At 26.3% G+C, this 15,405-nt stretch overlaps 1 protein-coding gene across 1 annotated transcript; it reads left to right on the top strand.

Annotated features, from left to right (window-relative positions):
• The first annotated feature begins 861 nt into the window (after nt 1–861).
• Nucleotides 862–4,330, top strand: LOC145849727 (quinone oxidoreductase PIG3-like). The gene is made up of 2 exons (XM_082954763.1): nt 862–1,012; nt 2,620–4,330. The coding sequence occupies exons 1-2, from the start codon at nt 896–898 to the stop codon at nt 3,550–3,552; spliced, it is 1,050 nt and encodes a 349-aa protein (XP_082810889.1). The 5' UTR covers nt 862–895; the 3' UTR covers nt 3,553–4,330.
• The last annotated feature ends 11,075 nt before the right edge of the window (nt 4,331–15,405 follow it).

Raw genomic sequence — 15,405 nt, 5'->3', positions numbered from 1 at the left:
TATCAAACTAGACTTTTAAAATACCTATATTAAGTAATTTAAAAGTTATTGGTTTCTTAAAGTGTAGTTTTATTTTTATTGTTTGTTTTTATTGCTAGTTTGTTTTAGTTTGGTTTTAATTGACAAATTCTATTAATACACCAAAGCTCTTTAGTATTAGCATTTAGTTAATTTTGCACTTGATTATTACATCATTTTATGTTTTTAAACTTAATGTTATAACTACATTATAGTTTTATTTCAATTTCAGTTTAGTTTACTAAGATACTATTTTTGAAAAGACTTACTTGAAAGTACTCAAATAAATGTAAGAAAAAATTAAATTTGTTTTGTTTTATTTTTTGAGTATGTAATGCACCGGAAAAAATTGTTCAAAGTTATTATAATAATAGTTATGGTTTTAAGCATAAAAAATTTAGCTTTTTCGAAATCAAGTAAGTAATAAGTTTGATTATAATAGAAAAGATAGTTAGTATATATTGAAAAGTAAAATGTAAAGGAAGACTACTTATTTAAGTTTTCAATATACATTAAGCCTGTTTCCCAACAAATAAAAAACATCACTTTGACATTTATCATTAAGAAGTGTCTTTTAAAACGGGCTTGCATGAAGTCAAGTATTCAACAGAAATTTCAAAATACCAGTTACTCTGTTATTGTACAATATAAATCTATTACTTTCATACAATATTTATTATATCTTAGATTATTTTATTGATGCTTAAAATTGAAAAATAAAACTATTTTTTAATAACATTTTAAGGACAATTAAGTTATTTTGTGAATCAAATTGAAACAATTTAGCAGATTTTGACAGTATTACTTTATAAGCATTTAATATTTTACAGATCTCAAATTGTTTATTTTGTTTTTATAATTAAGAAAAATTATAAGTATGGACTCCTTAAGACATTTTTCTCATAAAGTTAAAAGTTTAAGAATCGTTTCTCAGCATAAGCTTGGCCCAGCAAGTGAACTCTATATAAAGCAACAAAACAATGTAGTTTTTAAGGTATATTCAATCAAAATAATTTATTTAAAAGTGATAAATATTTTTATTTTAATATCACTTCTGGTACATTAGTTAATATAGTAGTCAAATTTTTGTATAAATAATATGTATTAGTTTTAAAATGAAACATGTTATTGTTTAACATTACTATAAAGTTTTCAAATAGTTATTTAATGAAAGAAATAATTGATTTTATCTATTTTTTGTTTCTAGCGAATTTAATTCCAAAATAAGTTTTGATTATTTTTTTTGTTTCAACTATTCAAATTATAAATTTAAGCGTTTGTTAACAAAAGATCCTAGCGAAACAAGTTCACTGAGGTATATAAAAATAATAAATTATACAGTATCCTTCTTTTATTACACTGGCATATGTTTCTGTGTGTTAAACGAGTCAACACACTTCAACTGAGCTCTGTAAAAAAATGAATACTGTAAGGGAAGAATAGAAGCTAAAGTAAACATATACATGTGTCTATTGAAAATTAAAATAATTATTTATTATTATTATTTTTTATTTTGTTTTTAAGCACAATAGATTACATATTTTTTTTTTAATTAAAGCGCTCTATTACTTTATCAAACATAAAGAATAAATTATCTAACTTTGTAGTATAAATTAACTAGCTAGCCCTAATGTTCATATATATTGTGACGTAATTATTAGATATTTATTTTCAATTATTAGTAACCAGTAAATATTTAGAATTAGTACTTCCTTTATTTTCATGTAAGTAGTTTATATTATAATTTATTATTTTATTTTGCATTTTTACTTTAATTTATTTAATTTAGACTTAATAATTAAAAACAAATTATACAGTAATCTTCCTTTATTGTACCAACATATGTTTCTGTGTGTTAACGAATCAACACACTTCAACTGGGTTCTGTAAAAATAATTACTGTAATGTAAGTAGAAGCATAGAATAAAGTAGGTGTATAAATGTTTTCATTAAAATAAAATAATTTCTACATATTTTTACAGGTTAATAGTTAATAATAGGTAAAGTACTTAAAGTTAAATCCGACTGTTAAAATGTATGCTTCTATTCTTACATTGCAGTAATTATTTTTTTAAAAACCTAGTTGAAGTGTGGTGATTCGTTAACTCACAGAAACATATGTTGGTACAATAAAGGAAGATTACTGTATAATTTGTTTTTATTTATATTCCAGTGAACTTGTTTCACTAGGATCTTTTGTTGGCAAACGATTAAATCTATATTTTGAACAGTTAGACTTAATAATTATAAATATTATATAGTTTTATAACAGTCGGATTTAACATTAAGTATTTTATCTATTATTAACCATTAACCTATAAAAATCTATAGCATTTATTTTTATTTTTAATGGACACTTATATATACCTACTTTAGCTTCTATTCTTCCCTTACAGTATTTATTTTTTTACAGAGCTCAGTTTAAGTATGTTGACTCGTTTAACACACAGAAACATATGTCAGTGTAATAAAAGAAGGATACTGTATAATTTAGTATTATTTTTTTGTTTTATTGATATTAGAACTGCTGATTAGCTTTAACACTGTATTTATCTTTTGTTATATTTTTATAGTTAAACAACTTAAATAATATTTAAACAGGGATCTTCATCAGATGTTTTAGTAAAAGTCAATGCTTCAGCTCTTAATCGTGCAGATCTTCTTCTCAGAGAAGGAAAATATCCAGGGCAGAAGGAACCAAAACATCTAGGCCTAGAAATTTCAGGTGAAGTTGAAGTTGTAGGAAATGAGGTAACAAAGTTTAAAGTAGGAGATCGTGTAATGGCCTTACTGTCTGGAGGAGGTTACTCAGACTTTGTTGTAGTCGACCAAAATCATTTGATGTCAATTCCAAAAAATGTAAGTACTCTTCATGCTGGTGGCATTCCAGAAGTTTGGCTGACAGCTTACCAATTGATACATTTCATTGCTAAGCTCAAAAAAGATGAAAATATTTTGATACATGCAGGTGGTAGTGGAGTTGGTACAGCAGCAGTGCAGCTTTCTAAGCTAGCTGGGGCTAAAAAAATTATAGTGACAGCAGGCAGTGAAGAAAAAGTTGAAAAAGCTTTGACTTTAGGAGCTACTTGTGGTATCAATCACAAAAAAATTTCTTGCTTCAGCGCAAAAGTTTTACAGTTGACAAATGGAAAGGGTTGTAGTGTGATATTAGATTGTATAGGTGGTTCCTACTTGCAAGAAAACTTAAATAGTATATCACGTGACGGACGCTGGGTTCTTTATGGTTTAATGGGTGGAACTAAAATTGATTCAGATTTATTATCCCACATTCTTGGTAAACGAATTTCATTGCTAGGAACAACCTTAATGACTAGAACTGATGAATATAAGAATCAATTGATTGATGAATTTACTAAAAATGCTTTGCCTTTTTTTGATAGTGAACCTGCCCAGCTCAAGCCTATAGTAGACAAAGTATTTCAACTAGATGAAGTTGTTCAAGCTCATGAATACATGAGTACAAATCAGAACAAAGGAAAAATTTTGCTAAGTATGAATAATAATCCGAACTAGTATCTGATTCCTCCTATGGTTTAGGCCAAGTCAGGGTGGTCAAAAAAACCTTGAATCCTTAAAAACTTGGAAAACCTTAAATTTGACAATTGAGCTAAAAACACCTTGAAAAACCTATAATTTGAATTTTTTTTATTAAAGTAATACATTTTGATGAGATACAAAAAATCTATCAAATAAAAAATATCACTAGACTGAAAGTTTATTTTTATTAAAAAACACATTTAAAATACCTTTATTGTTTATTGAACAACAAAAAAATACGCTCAAAAGGTTTTGTCTGAGGACCTGGTGTACAAAAAACCTTTAGGTTATCGAGTCATACACCAGAACAGTTTAACGTCATGCCCAGGACCTTTACAATATCTTTTCAGTTTTGTCATACTATTTAAAAAACTTTTTACCTAAATTAATGATTTAATACTGTTTTTTTTTACTAAAAAGAAATTTAGAAAATCTGGAAAACTTACAAAAAAAACTTTGGTAACTCTGACCAGGGTTTCCAAAAGGGGCACTTTTAATTACTTGGCAGTCATAAAATCTCTACCTTTTAGCTTGCTATTTAGCTTGTAAATAACTATTTTTTTAAGTAGTATTTGTACAAAACTTTAGCTGTAGCTTTTGACTATTTACTTTTTTAAATTTAAAAGTTTTAATACAGAAAATTAAGGTTCATTAGAATTGTAAATTTAAAAGTAAGTAAAAAATTAGTCATAGCTTGAAAAAAGTATTTTCTCTATAAGCGATATCTATGCAAATTACTGCTAAAGTTTTCGGAACGTCAGTACACTTTTCTTACCTTAACTAAAATATGTACTCACTTTGTTTTAATAATTTATAAGGAATAAATAGTAATAGACAATGACTTTTTGGTATTGTGTGCAGTACAGTATTAGTATATTTTAAAAATTTTCTATCTTGAAACTTCTTTTTAAACTTATGATTTTTTATCAAATACTGCTACAACTTATACATTAAATTATTCACGAAAAGTATTTATATATTGAAAACACCAACGAAACTATGACACAAAAATTTAGACACAACTTTTTTAAATTGAGATTAAGCCAAATCTACCATATCAAGAATTATAATTAAAGAAATCAGTAGTAAACAAAAGATATATATATATATATATATATATATATATTACACTTATTACACTTATTACACATAAACAATTGAAATTAGTTCCAATTATTTTTTTTAAACCTTAACAAATACTCTTAAATATTTATATAAAAAAAAAAGTTAAACATTTAAAATTACTTACTTCTTACTTAACTAGCTCTTTTTATCTTCTTGATAACTGAATACTTACTATAAACTTAGCTTGCACCAATATTAGTTTAATCAAAGCGCATCAATTATATAAAAGAAAGTTCCATGTTTTTTCAGCAACAAGTTTTTCTTCTGGTAACTAGTGTAGTTTTACAAAATAAGGCAAAAGTAGTGATTCTGATAGTTTAAAATTACCAAAGAGAAAATGTATTGAAGTTTTACATCCTTTTTATATAAAAAATGTAAACATTTATTATTATAAAATAAAAAAAATTGTATGCTTCTTAGTATTTGTAAAAAAAAAAAGGTTTAACGATTACCCTTGTACTTAAGTTTTAAAAATTCTAAAAAAGCAAAAGTTATCTTTTCAGTGTACAGTGCTTCTTCGCTTATCCAGCCGTTTAAGCAAGCTTTTTTTGAAATTAAGGCCGTATTAGCTTTTACAATTAAGACAAAAGTTAAATTGAGTCTATTACTTAACAATTGTTTCACGCTAAAGCGAGGATCACAAGTAAACAAACTAACAACTTGCAATGGACAAACACTTTATATAGTTTTAGATGAGTAATTAGTTGATTAGGTAATTAGTTAATTAACTAAATTTTAGTCATTTTCAGCAAGAAGAATGATCATTATTGTAAAATACAATAATAGCAAAAAAACAAAATTGTAAAATGAAAACAAAGTTAGGTAAATTAAACTTAAATTTAGTAAATTAAAATTTCAAATTTATTATTAGCTTTTAGCCGGATAAGAACAAAATATCGTTTTTTTTTAAATAATCTACCTTATTGATATTATGCATTGTGTATAATAAAACGAACACTTAAATACATTGCTTATTCACTTTTCCGGATGCTCACTTATTTGGACAGTTTCAGTCGAGAAAAAATCAATATTAAACACAAAAATTTTTGTGTGATACAAATATTTAAACTTTCATGCTGTATAAAAGATGTAAGTTATTATAAATTCTGCAATTAAGTCCACTATTATGACGCTTTAATACTACTAAAGCTTACATTCAAACTTTGTTCAAAACTAGTTTAGTTATCAAAAATCTTGTATGTAAAATAAGTCAGTTTTTTTTTTTAAACTATGTTATTTAAAATATGACTTAAATTTTTTCATTTAAAGTTTTTTGATAGTTAATTAAATTCTAATTTTTTTAAGAAAATTAATGTATAACAGTTCTTCAAACTACTCTATAAAAGTTGTAAATGCAAAAAAAACTTTTTTTATATGAGGTTCATGACAATTATTTTTAGTTTTTATATATAATTTATATAAGTTAGACACACTCAACATACCAGGTTTTAGAAATTGACAAAACATAAAAAAAAGAAAACAAGTTGCACTAACCATTGAAATTAATGTATAAGTTTGTAAAACGATAAAAAAAATGTCAAAGTCTTTTATAATGAAGCATTTAACATAGGCAGGTCAGGTCGACTTTGTACGACATTTTGAAAAGTGAAGAAAATTTTAAATTTGAAAAAGAGGAGCTGAGCTTTTATCATTTATTATGCTTTGCATAATATACAGCAGTTATATTATTTTTATTTTCTAATATTTTCTATTTATCCGGAAAGTATTTATCCGGACATGTTTACAGAAAAATCTTGCTCAACATATCCGGATAAGTTAATAAGCACTGTATCTGTTGGTTTTATAATTCTAACTTTATTCAAGGAACGAAAGAATTAAAGTATACAAAAATTAAACAAAAAAAAAAGATCGAAATTAATTAGAAAGAATAACATATACATCGTAAACAGTTTAACTTCTATCGGAACTTTTTCTGTAAAAGAAAGAACGGAGGTTTGTTTGGGAACTTTTTTGTTTCTTAGCATAAAGTCACGGAATCAGATAAGTTCCGAAGCATTTTGTGGTCTGGTTTTGGGCTTTTTGTTTTATCCGGCCGGTTGTGTAATAATGCTGAAATATGTCATGGTAACATTCTTAAATACAACTCAGTTTCATCGCAATTAACAATTTGATGTTCGGAGGAGCCCTCAGTATAATATTCTTATACTTGTATAGCTCAAAAAATTTGAATTATAACATCAAGTTTATTTTTTAAGAACTATCACTTTACTATAAACTACTTGCTTAGTTAAAATCAAATTGGCTATGTATTTATAGTAATGCATTGATTTTAGCTGAATTAAATAAATCTACTTCTCGACTAAAACCGGCCGGATAAGTGAGGAAGCACTGTACTACATATTTCAAAAGTACTTTTACTCACCTTGCTTGACATTTTAAATACTTTTATACAAACTTTTAACTCTCTTTACACGCATATTTAGAAATTTTTATTTATATATTAAAAATTCAAAACAAGGGTGTTTTAAAGTACAAGTTTCTTGATCTTGTCTATTACGAGTTAAGACAATAGAAACTTTTGATAATTTAAGTAAAATAAAAAGAATATTTATTGCAGTTTAACATGCTTAAATCAAAATGAGTTTGTTTTTCAAGCAGTAAGTTCACGAAAATAACATGCAAACAAGATATTAAAATTGGACAGTGGTATTATTCTCATTTACATAAAACAATGATTTGTGTATAAATAACCACAGGAAAAACCTTTCTTTGTAAAGAAAAATAAATATTTTAAAATTTAATTTAAATAAAACAATTATAAAAAAACTTGATAAGTAAGCTTAAAAACTTAATGATTTAGGAAATTCTAAGTAATTAAACATTATCCCAATTGGCTAATGATGTTGTTTACTTTCTCTCAATATTGAATTGTATCTAAATAAAATGCCTATAATTCACAAACTTTTCGAGTTTGTTGTAACTTTTTATTTTTTAAAGATTCAAAATTTATTTTATGATTATATTTGTCGATGTAGAAATCGTCTTAACTAGTTGTGTTCTGTTTTTTAATTGTACTTCTTATATCTATCTATAATATAGTTTAAATAATAAAATGAAAAGCTAGTTATTTAGTAATACAGATCCTAGCGAAACAAGTTCGTTAGAATATATAATAAAACAATTTGCTCAGTACATTATGCCATTACATAGTATATAAATATGTATTTATGTTAAAAAGATCTTATATTATAGTGACCCGTTTTTTATGTTTTAGTGCAAAACAATTTATTTCGTCTTATCGTTTATTAACACTTAGGTTTTTATTTTACTACAAAACTTGTTTGTGTGTTTCTAATTAAGTAGCTTAGATTTTAATGCCTAGGTCCAAATTTGGACAAACTTACGATAAATTACGAACATTTAAATTTACACATCTGAGTTATAATTTTTTTTCTTGGGGTGTTTAAAAACAACCTAGTTCTAAAAATAAACTTTACAATCAATATGCTTTAATTATTGTTAAAGCTAATTAACTAGAACATTTTAAGTCATAATAGAATAAAGCTAATAAACTAAAAATAAATATAATTAAAAAGAAAAAAATTGAAAAGCTTAAAATTTTGTGCAGAATTGTGAGCTTTATTAAGAATTTAAAACTAAAATAGTTAATTAAATAGGTGATTTTCCTAGTTGTCAAACAACTGAGTCAAGATTTTTAAAATGTTACAATATGTCTTTACAACTTTTCTTTTAGTTTTAGTCTTTTATTATAGTTTATTGAACGACATAAAAAAGACAATCAAACTATTTGGTCTTAGAACCTGGTGCACGTAGAATTTTTTTTTATCATGTCGCACACCATGGATACCTTTTAAAGTCTTGTCCACGACAGTTTAAAATGTAAATTTGTAAAGTTTTATTACCAGTTATTGTTTAGTTGTCTTTCCGATAAAATTTAAAAGACACCGTTTAGGGCTATAAAAACTATATTTTACGAAAAAGCCCTACATTCCTATTAAGTCACCCTAACGATTATGTAGGTTAATAAATATACGGATACATGACTTTTCAAATTCCGACAATTCAAATTCTTAAAAAATGTTAAAGAGATATATCTTAAAAGTTTATATATATTAAAAGAAAAAATTCCTATTGGTGTAATTAATATTATTATGGTAGTAAAAAAAAGTATGTATTAAAAGTGAATTTTCAAACTTACTATATTTTAAAACTCATTAAAGCCATATTTCAAAATAATATTTTTCATTGTGCAAAAAATTAAGCGTTTGTAGGTAATTAATAAGAATACTAGAGTAATTTTTAATTAAAAAAAATTACAAGCTGACATAGGTCTCTTAAACAATTTCTAAAGAGTTTTAAATTTTCTAATTTAAATATTCTTGATTTATATAGTACTAAGTACTGCAAAAATATACGATAAGTTTCTATAGAATTCTTCGGTTGAATATTTTATGGAATGGGTGGTTTTCGTCAAATGATGTGGTAATCAGGTTTAAGAATTGTTGGCCTATTTTAGAACTTACATTTAGACAAAATGGTGGGTTGAAATATATTATGTCTCTTTTTCATTGTTTTTTATTTCTTTCTGGTAAAGTAGTCTTATCGTATTTTAAGGTGTTTTTATAATTGGCCGAATTTAATGATTTTTGGTATTCATTTTTTACGTTGTTGAAGGATTCTTCGTTATTAGATAGTTTTATTAGTGTTCTGTTCATAGTTTCAGGTAGTTGTTTTAGTATTTGTCGGGGGTGATTGGAGTTTTAGTTTACGTATAAAATTGGTGAGTTTGGTTTGTTGTAGGGTTGGTAACTTGAGTAAAAATTTAGTAAGGAAAGAATAAAAGCTAAAGTAGGTGTATATATATATAATTATCTAATTATATAAAAACTATATTTTATACAGCTGTTTCACACATGAAATGTAAAATTTCATGTGATCCTCAGTAAGTTACAGTTTATTATACTAGTAAACAGAAATTTAGATTTTAAAATTTTTATAATAATTGTGACGTAGTAATGGTACAGTTTATTGTACGATTAGCTGAGTTTGAAATAATACGCTGTAATTGTTAATTTATGCTTTTTAGGAAAGTTTAGAAAGATTATTTTGGAAAAATGTTTTAAGCTATTAGAAATTTTTTTTTATACTGTTGGAAAGTGTTATAAAATACTCGTGTTTGCCGCTGACACACAACGTAGAAGGCAAGATACCAAAACTCGAAGAAAAACAAGCATTTTTTACAATCAAAGATCACAAAGAAAACTTCCCGAATAAAATTGAATACAGAGTCATAAACCCAAGTAAATCACCTTTCACCAAACACTCAAAAAACTTAACAGATAAAATTAATTGTACAATACGAAAACATTCTAAACTAAACTAATGGAAAAATACAGACGAAGTGATCACCTGGTTCAAAAATTCTAAATTTAACAAAAACTACAGATTCATAAAATTCGATATCACTAAATTTTACCCTAGTATAACCAAAAATAATTTTATTAAAGTACTAGAATTCGCTGAATAATTTTACCCAATAACTGACAAAGAAATGAATTTAATAATACACTCTTGTAAAACAACTTTAACACATAAAAACCAAACCTGGGAAAAAACAAATTCAGACCAATTATTTAATGTAAGTATGGGATCATTCAACGGGGCAGAAACCCGCGTTTAATAGGGTTATTTTTACTAAATGAAATCAAAAAAAGTAAGATTTTTATAGATAATAAATTTGGGTTATATAGAGATGACGGACTAGGGATAATAAGAAGCAAATCATTGAGATCAGCTGAAAACACTGCTAAATATTTAATTAAATTATTCAAACAAAACGGCTTTAAAATAACAATAGAATCCGGATTATTCCAAACAGACTTCTTAGATGTATCCTTCAACATATCAAACTCAAGTTACTAACCATACAACAAACCAAACTCACCAATTTTATACGTAAGCTACAACTCCAATCACCCCCGACAACTACTAAAACAACTACCCGAAACAATAAACAGAACACTAATAAAACTATCTAATAACGAAGAATCCTTCAACAACGTAAAAAATGAATACCAAAAATCATTAAATTCGGCCAATTATAAAAACACCTTAAAATAGGATAAGACTACTTTACCAAAAAGAAATAAAATACAAAGAAAAAGAGACATTATATATTTCAACCCACCATTTAGTCTAAATGTAAGTTCTAAAATAGGCAAACAATTCTTAAACCTAATTAACACATTTGACGAAAACCACCCATTCCATAAAATATTCAATCGAAACACAATTAAAATGTCTTACAGTTGCACAAATGATTTCAAAAGTAAAATAATAGCTCACAACAACAAACTATTAAATAAAAGCAATATAGACGATAAAAGCACCATAAAAGATAAACTTTGTAATTGCCGTAAAGAACCTTGCCCTTTAAATAATGAATGCCTAGTGTCAAATATAATATATAAAGCAACAGTAACATCAAATAAAACAACAAAGCAGTATATAGAATCCACAGGAAATACTTTTAAAAAAGATACAGAAACCACAAATCATCATTCAACAATATTAACAAAAGACACATAACAGAACTAGCGAACTACACATGGAACTTAAAAGATACCAATACAGACTACAAAATTAAATGGGAAATATTAAACAGGACAAAATCAAAATTCAAAACCAAAATCGGCTGCAAACTTTGTAACTTAGAAAAAATAGAAATCGAAAAATCAGATAAGAACGTAACACTAAACAAGAAAAGCTATAGACAAAACATATGCATCCATTATCAAAAATACTTTTTTAGCAAAATTAAAACCAACTAAACATTAAAACAAAACAAAATTGAAGCGGCAAACACGAGTATTTTATAACATTTTTCCAACAGTCTAAATTTTTTTTTCTAATAGCTTCAAATATTTTTCCAAAATAACCTTTTTAAACTTTCCTAAAAAGCATAAATTAACAATCACAGCGTATTATTTCAAATTCAGCTAATCGTACAATAAACTGTACCATTACTACGTCACAACTATTATAAAACTTTTAAAATCTTAATTTCTGTTTACTATTATAATAAACTGTAACTTACTGAGGATCACATAAAGTTTTACATTTCATGTGTGAAACAGCTGTATAAATTACAGTTTTTATATAATTAGATAAATAAATAAATATATACATAAATATATACATTTAATTCAGTCGATCAGAACTTTGTATAAAACCTTTAATATATATATATATATATATATATAAAGGTTTATTTAAAGATGCAAAACTCAAAGGACTCGAGTTTCGTGACTATTCACTCATCAGCTTTAAAACAAGTTTAAAATAAAGCACAAAACAAAATCACTAATGAAAGTAAAAAAAATTTTTGCATAAATAGATTATGACGTAATTTTGAAACTGTCAAAATTCATGCAATTATTCTATATATATATATATATATATATATATAAAATAAGGTTAATGTTTAAACGTAAACACTTTCAACTGAGCCCACTTGAAGGGCTTTTAAATAATTTATTCAAATGGCGATTTTAAAAATTCTGGAACATATGTTTCACAAAGCTTTAATTTTTCATAAAGCTTTGATCATCAGCCAGTTAAATTCAAAATACAAAGCACTGTACTAAACAAAGATACAAAAGTTATGCAAAAAAACAAAAAACAGTATGACGTAATATTGTACATTACAAATATTCAGTACAAAAATCGATCTACCTTCTAACTAATTAAACAACTAAAATTAACGAAAACAACAGTTAATTGACTATAAAATGCTTCAAAATTTGTTGTGTTTTAAAAGAAGCTTTTTTATATGTCTACAAGACGATATAAATTCGCTTCGCTTATTTAAACAACCTTCCTTTTTTAACGCATACATAACGGCTGTTGATTCTTTTAAGCACAGCCTACAAACAGGGTTGTTACCATCTGCTATTGGCTGTGCTCTTTGCGGCCTTAAGCGCAAAAACATTGATTTTAAATTAACTTGGGAGGTGATAAAAAGAGCACAGCCAATAGCAGATGGTAACAACCCTGTTTGTAGGCTGTGCTTAAAAGAATCAACAGCCGTTATGTATGCGTTAAAAAAGGAAGGTTGTTTAAATAAGCGAAGCGAATTTATATCGTCTTGTAGACATATAAAAAAGCTTCTTTTAAAACACAACAAATTTTGAAGCATTTTATAGTCAATTAACTGTTGTTTTCGTTAATTTTAGTTGTTTAATTAGTTAGAAGGTAGATCGATTTTTGTACTGAATATTTGTAATGTACAATATTACGTCATACTGTTTTTTGTTTTTTTGCATAACTTTTGTATCTTTGTTTAGTACAGTGCTTTGTATTTTGAATTTAACTGGCTGATGATCAAAGCTTTATGAAAAATTAAAGCTTTGTGAAACATATGTTCCAGAATTTTTAAAATCGCCATTTGAATAAATTATATATATATATATATATATATATATATATATAGAAATAAAATACACAAAATAAACTTTTGCTTGGTACAGCTGTTTCTGCGTTTAATACGCGTCCTCAGCCAAGTTTTATTCAATGAAAAGCAAACTTGTAAGTACAGCAATAAAATTATACAAAATTAGGTATTACGTAATAATAGATAGTTGATTTTAGACAAAAATATTAACAGAGTTTTTAGATAAATTGCTTTCTATAATGTATGCAGCCAGTTTGTAATTCGTTTCTTTTGTTTAGAGATTCAGATTACTTAACTTTTAAAATTTAGATTTTTTCCGCATTGCACAATTTACATCCGTTTTTTAAACTGTATTTATTTTTCGTTCTTGTTAATATTTCCCACTGAATTTTAAAATTAACTTCGTTATTTTTTAGTTTCCAAATGTACTGCGATAAAGTTGTCGTATTTTTATGGTTTTCGTGTTTGAAGCTGTACTTGTGCTTTGTGTAGCGATTCTTGAACGATAGTCCAGTCGAGCCTACATAAAACTTGGTCTGGTTATCAGTTATGACTGTCGCTTTATATATAACATTTTCCATCAGGCAACTTCCATTTACCGGGCATTCTTGTTTTTTGCAGTCACACATTCGTCTCTCTTTGTACTGCGTGTCTAACATCTTTCGATTGTGTGCCATTATAAGTTGTTTCATGTTTGGCATGCAGGAGTAGGACACTTTTAGTGTCTTCCTGTTAAAAACTTTACAATATGGATGGTTTTCAGTAAAGTTATTGTTCACAATCTCTAGGAAGCGCTTCCCAACCCGTGTTGCCACACTTTTGCAGAATGGAGCGTTGAAATATAAAATATTTCTTCTCCTTCTTTTCTTGTTGTTACCCTTCTCGTTTTTGTGGCTATAGGCTAACTCGTGATCGTATCCACTTTCTCTTATAGCTTCCTGGTATTGTTGGGTTGTTTCCTTAAAAATGCTTTGACTGCTAGAAATCTTCTGGAGGCGGTTGTTCACTGCAACCGGTATGTGTTTTAACACATGCTCTGGATGGTTTGACTTGCTATTCACATAAACCGTATGCGCATTTGGTTTTCTATACGGTTATATATATATATATATATATATAATTAGTTATAAGTTATTTAACTTAATAAATTAAATTTTTTACACTGAGCCCACCTTGAGGGCTTTATTATTAAAAAGGTTTATTTAAAAATGCAAAACTCAAAGGACTCGAGTTTCGTGACTATTCACTCATCAGCTTCAAAACAAGTTTAAAATAAAGCACAAAAGAAAATCACTAATGAAAGTTAAAAATTTTTAGCATAAATAGATTATGACGTAATTTTGAAACTATCAAAAATCATGCAAAACGGCTTGTGCAAAAACTAATTTACCAATCGACAATAAACTAGCAAAAATTCATATAACTTCAGTGAGTAACTATGTTTTAGGACAGATAATTGAAAGAATAATGATAAAAATAAGATTTGCATAAATTATATATATATATATATAATTTATTGAAATGGCGATTTTAAAAATTCTGGAACATATGTTTCATAAAGCTTTAATTTTTCATAAAGCCTTAATCATCAGCCAGTTAAATTCAAAATAAAAAGCACTGTACTAAACAAAGATACAAAAGTTATGCAAAAAAACAAAAAACAGTATGACGTAATATTGTACATTACAAATATTCAGTACAAAAATCGATCTTCCTTCTAACTAATCAAACAACTAAAATTAACGAAAACAACAGTTAATTGACTATAAAATGCTTCAAAATTTGTTGTGTTTTAAGAGAAGCTTTTTTATATGTCGACAAGACGATATAAATTCGCTCCTCTTGTTTAAACAACCTTCCTTTTTTAACGCATACATAACGGCTGTTGATTCTTTTAAGCACAGCCTACAAACAGGGTTGTTACCAATAGCCAATAGCAGATGGTAACAACCCTGTTTGTAGGCTGTGCTTAAAAGAATCAACAGCCGTTATGTATGCGTTAAAAAAGGAAGGTTGTTTAAATAAGAGGAGCGAATTTATATCGTCTTGTCGACATATAAAAAAGCTTCTCTTAAAACACAACAAATTTTGAAGCATTTTATAGTCAATTAACTGTTGTTTTCGTTAATTTTAGTTGTTTGATTAGTTAGAAGGTAGATCGATTTTTGTACTGAATATTTGTAATGTACAATATTACGTCATACTGTTTTTTGTTTTTTTGCATAACTTTTGTATCTTTGTTTAGTACAGTGCTTTTTATTTTGAATTTA

Source organism: Thalia democratica, chromosome 2, assembly GCF_965202585.1.
Source record: "Thalia democratica chromosome 2, ktThaDemo2.hap1.1, whole genome shotgun sequence".
Taxonomy (NCBI): Eukaryota; Metazoa; Chordata; class Thaliacea; order Salpida; family Salpidae; genus Thalia; species Thalia democratica.
The sequence above is the reverse complement of the archived record's forward strand: the minus strand, read 5'-3'. Positions and strand labels throughout refer to the sequence as shown.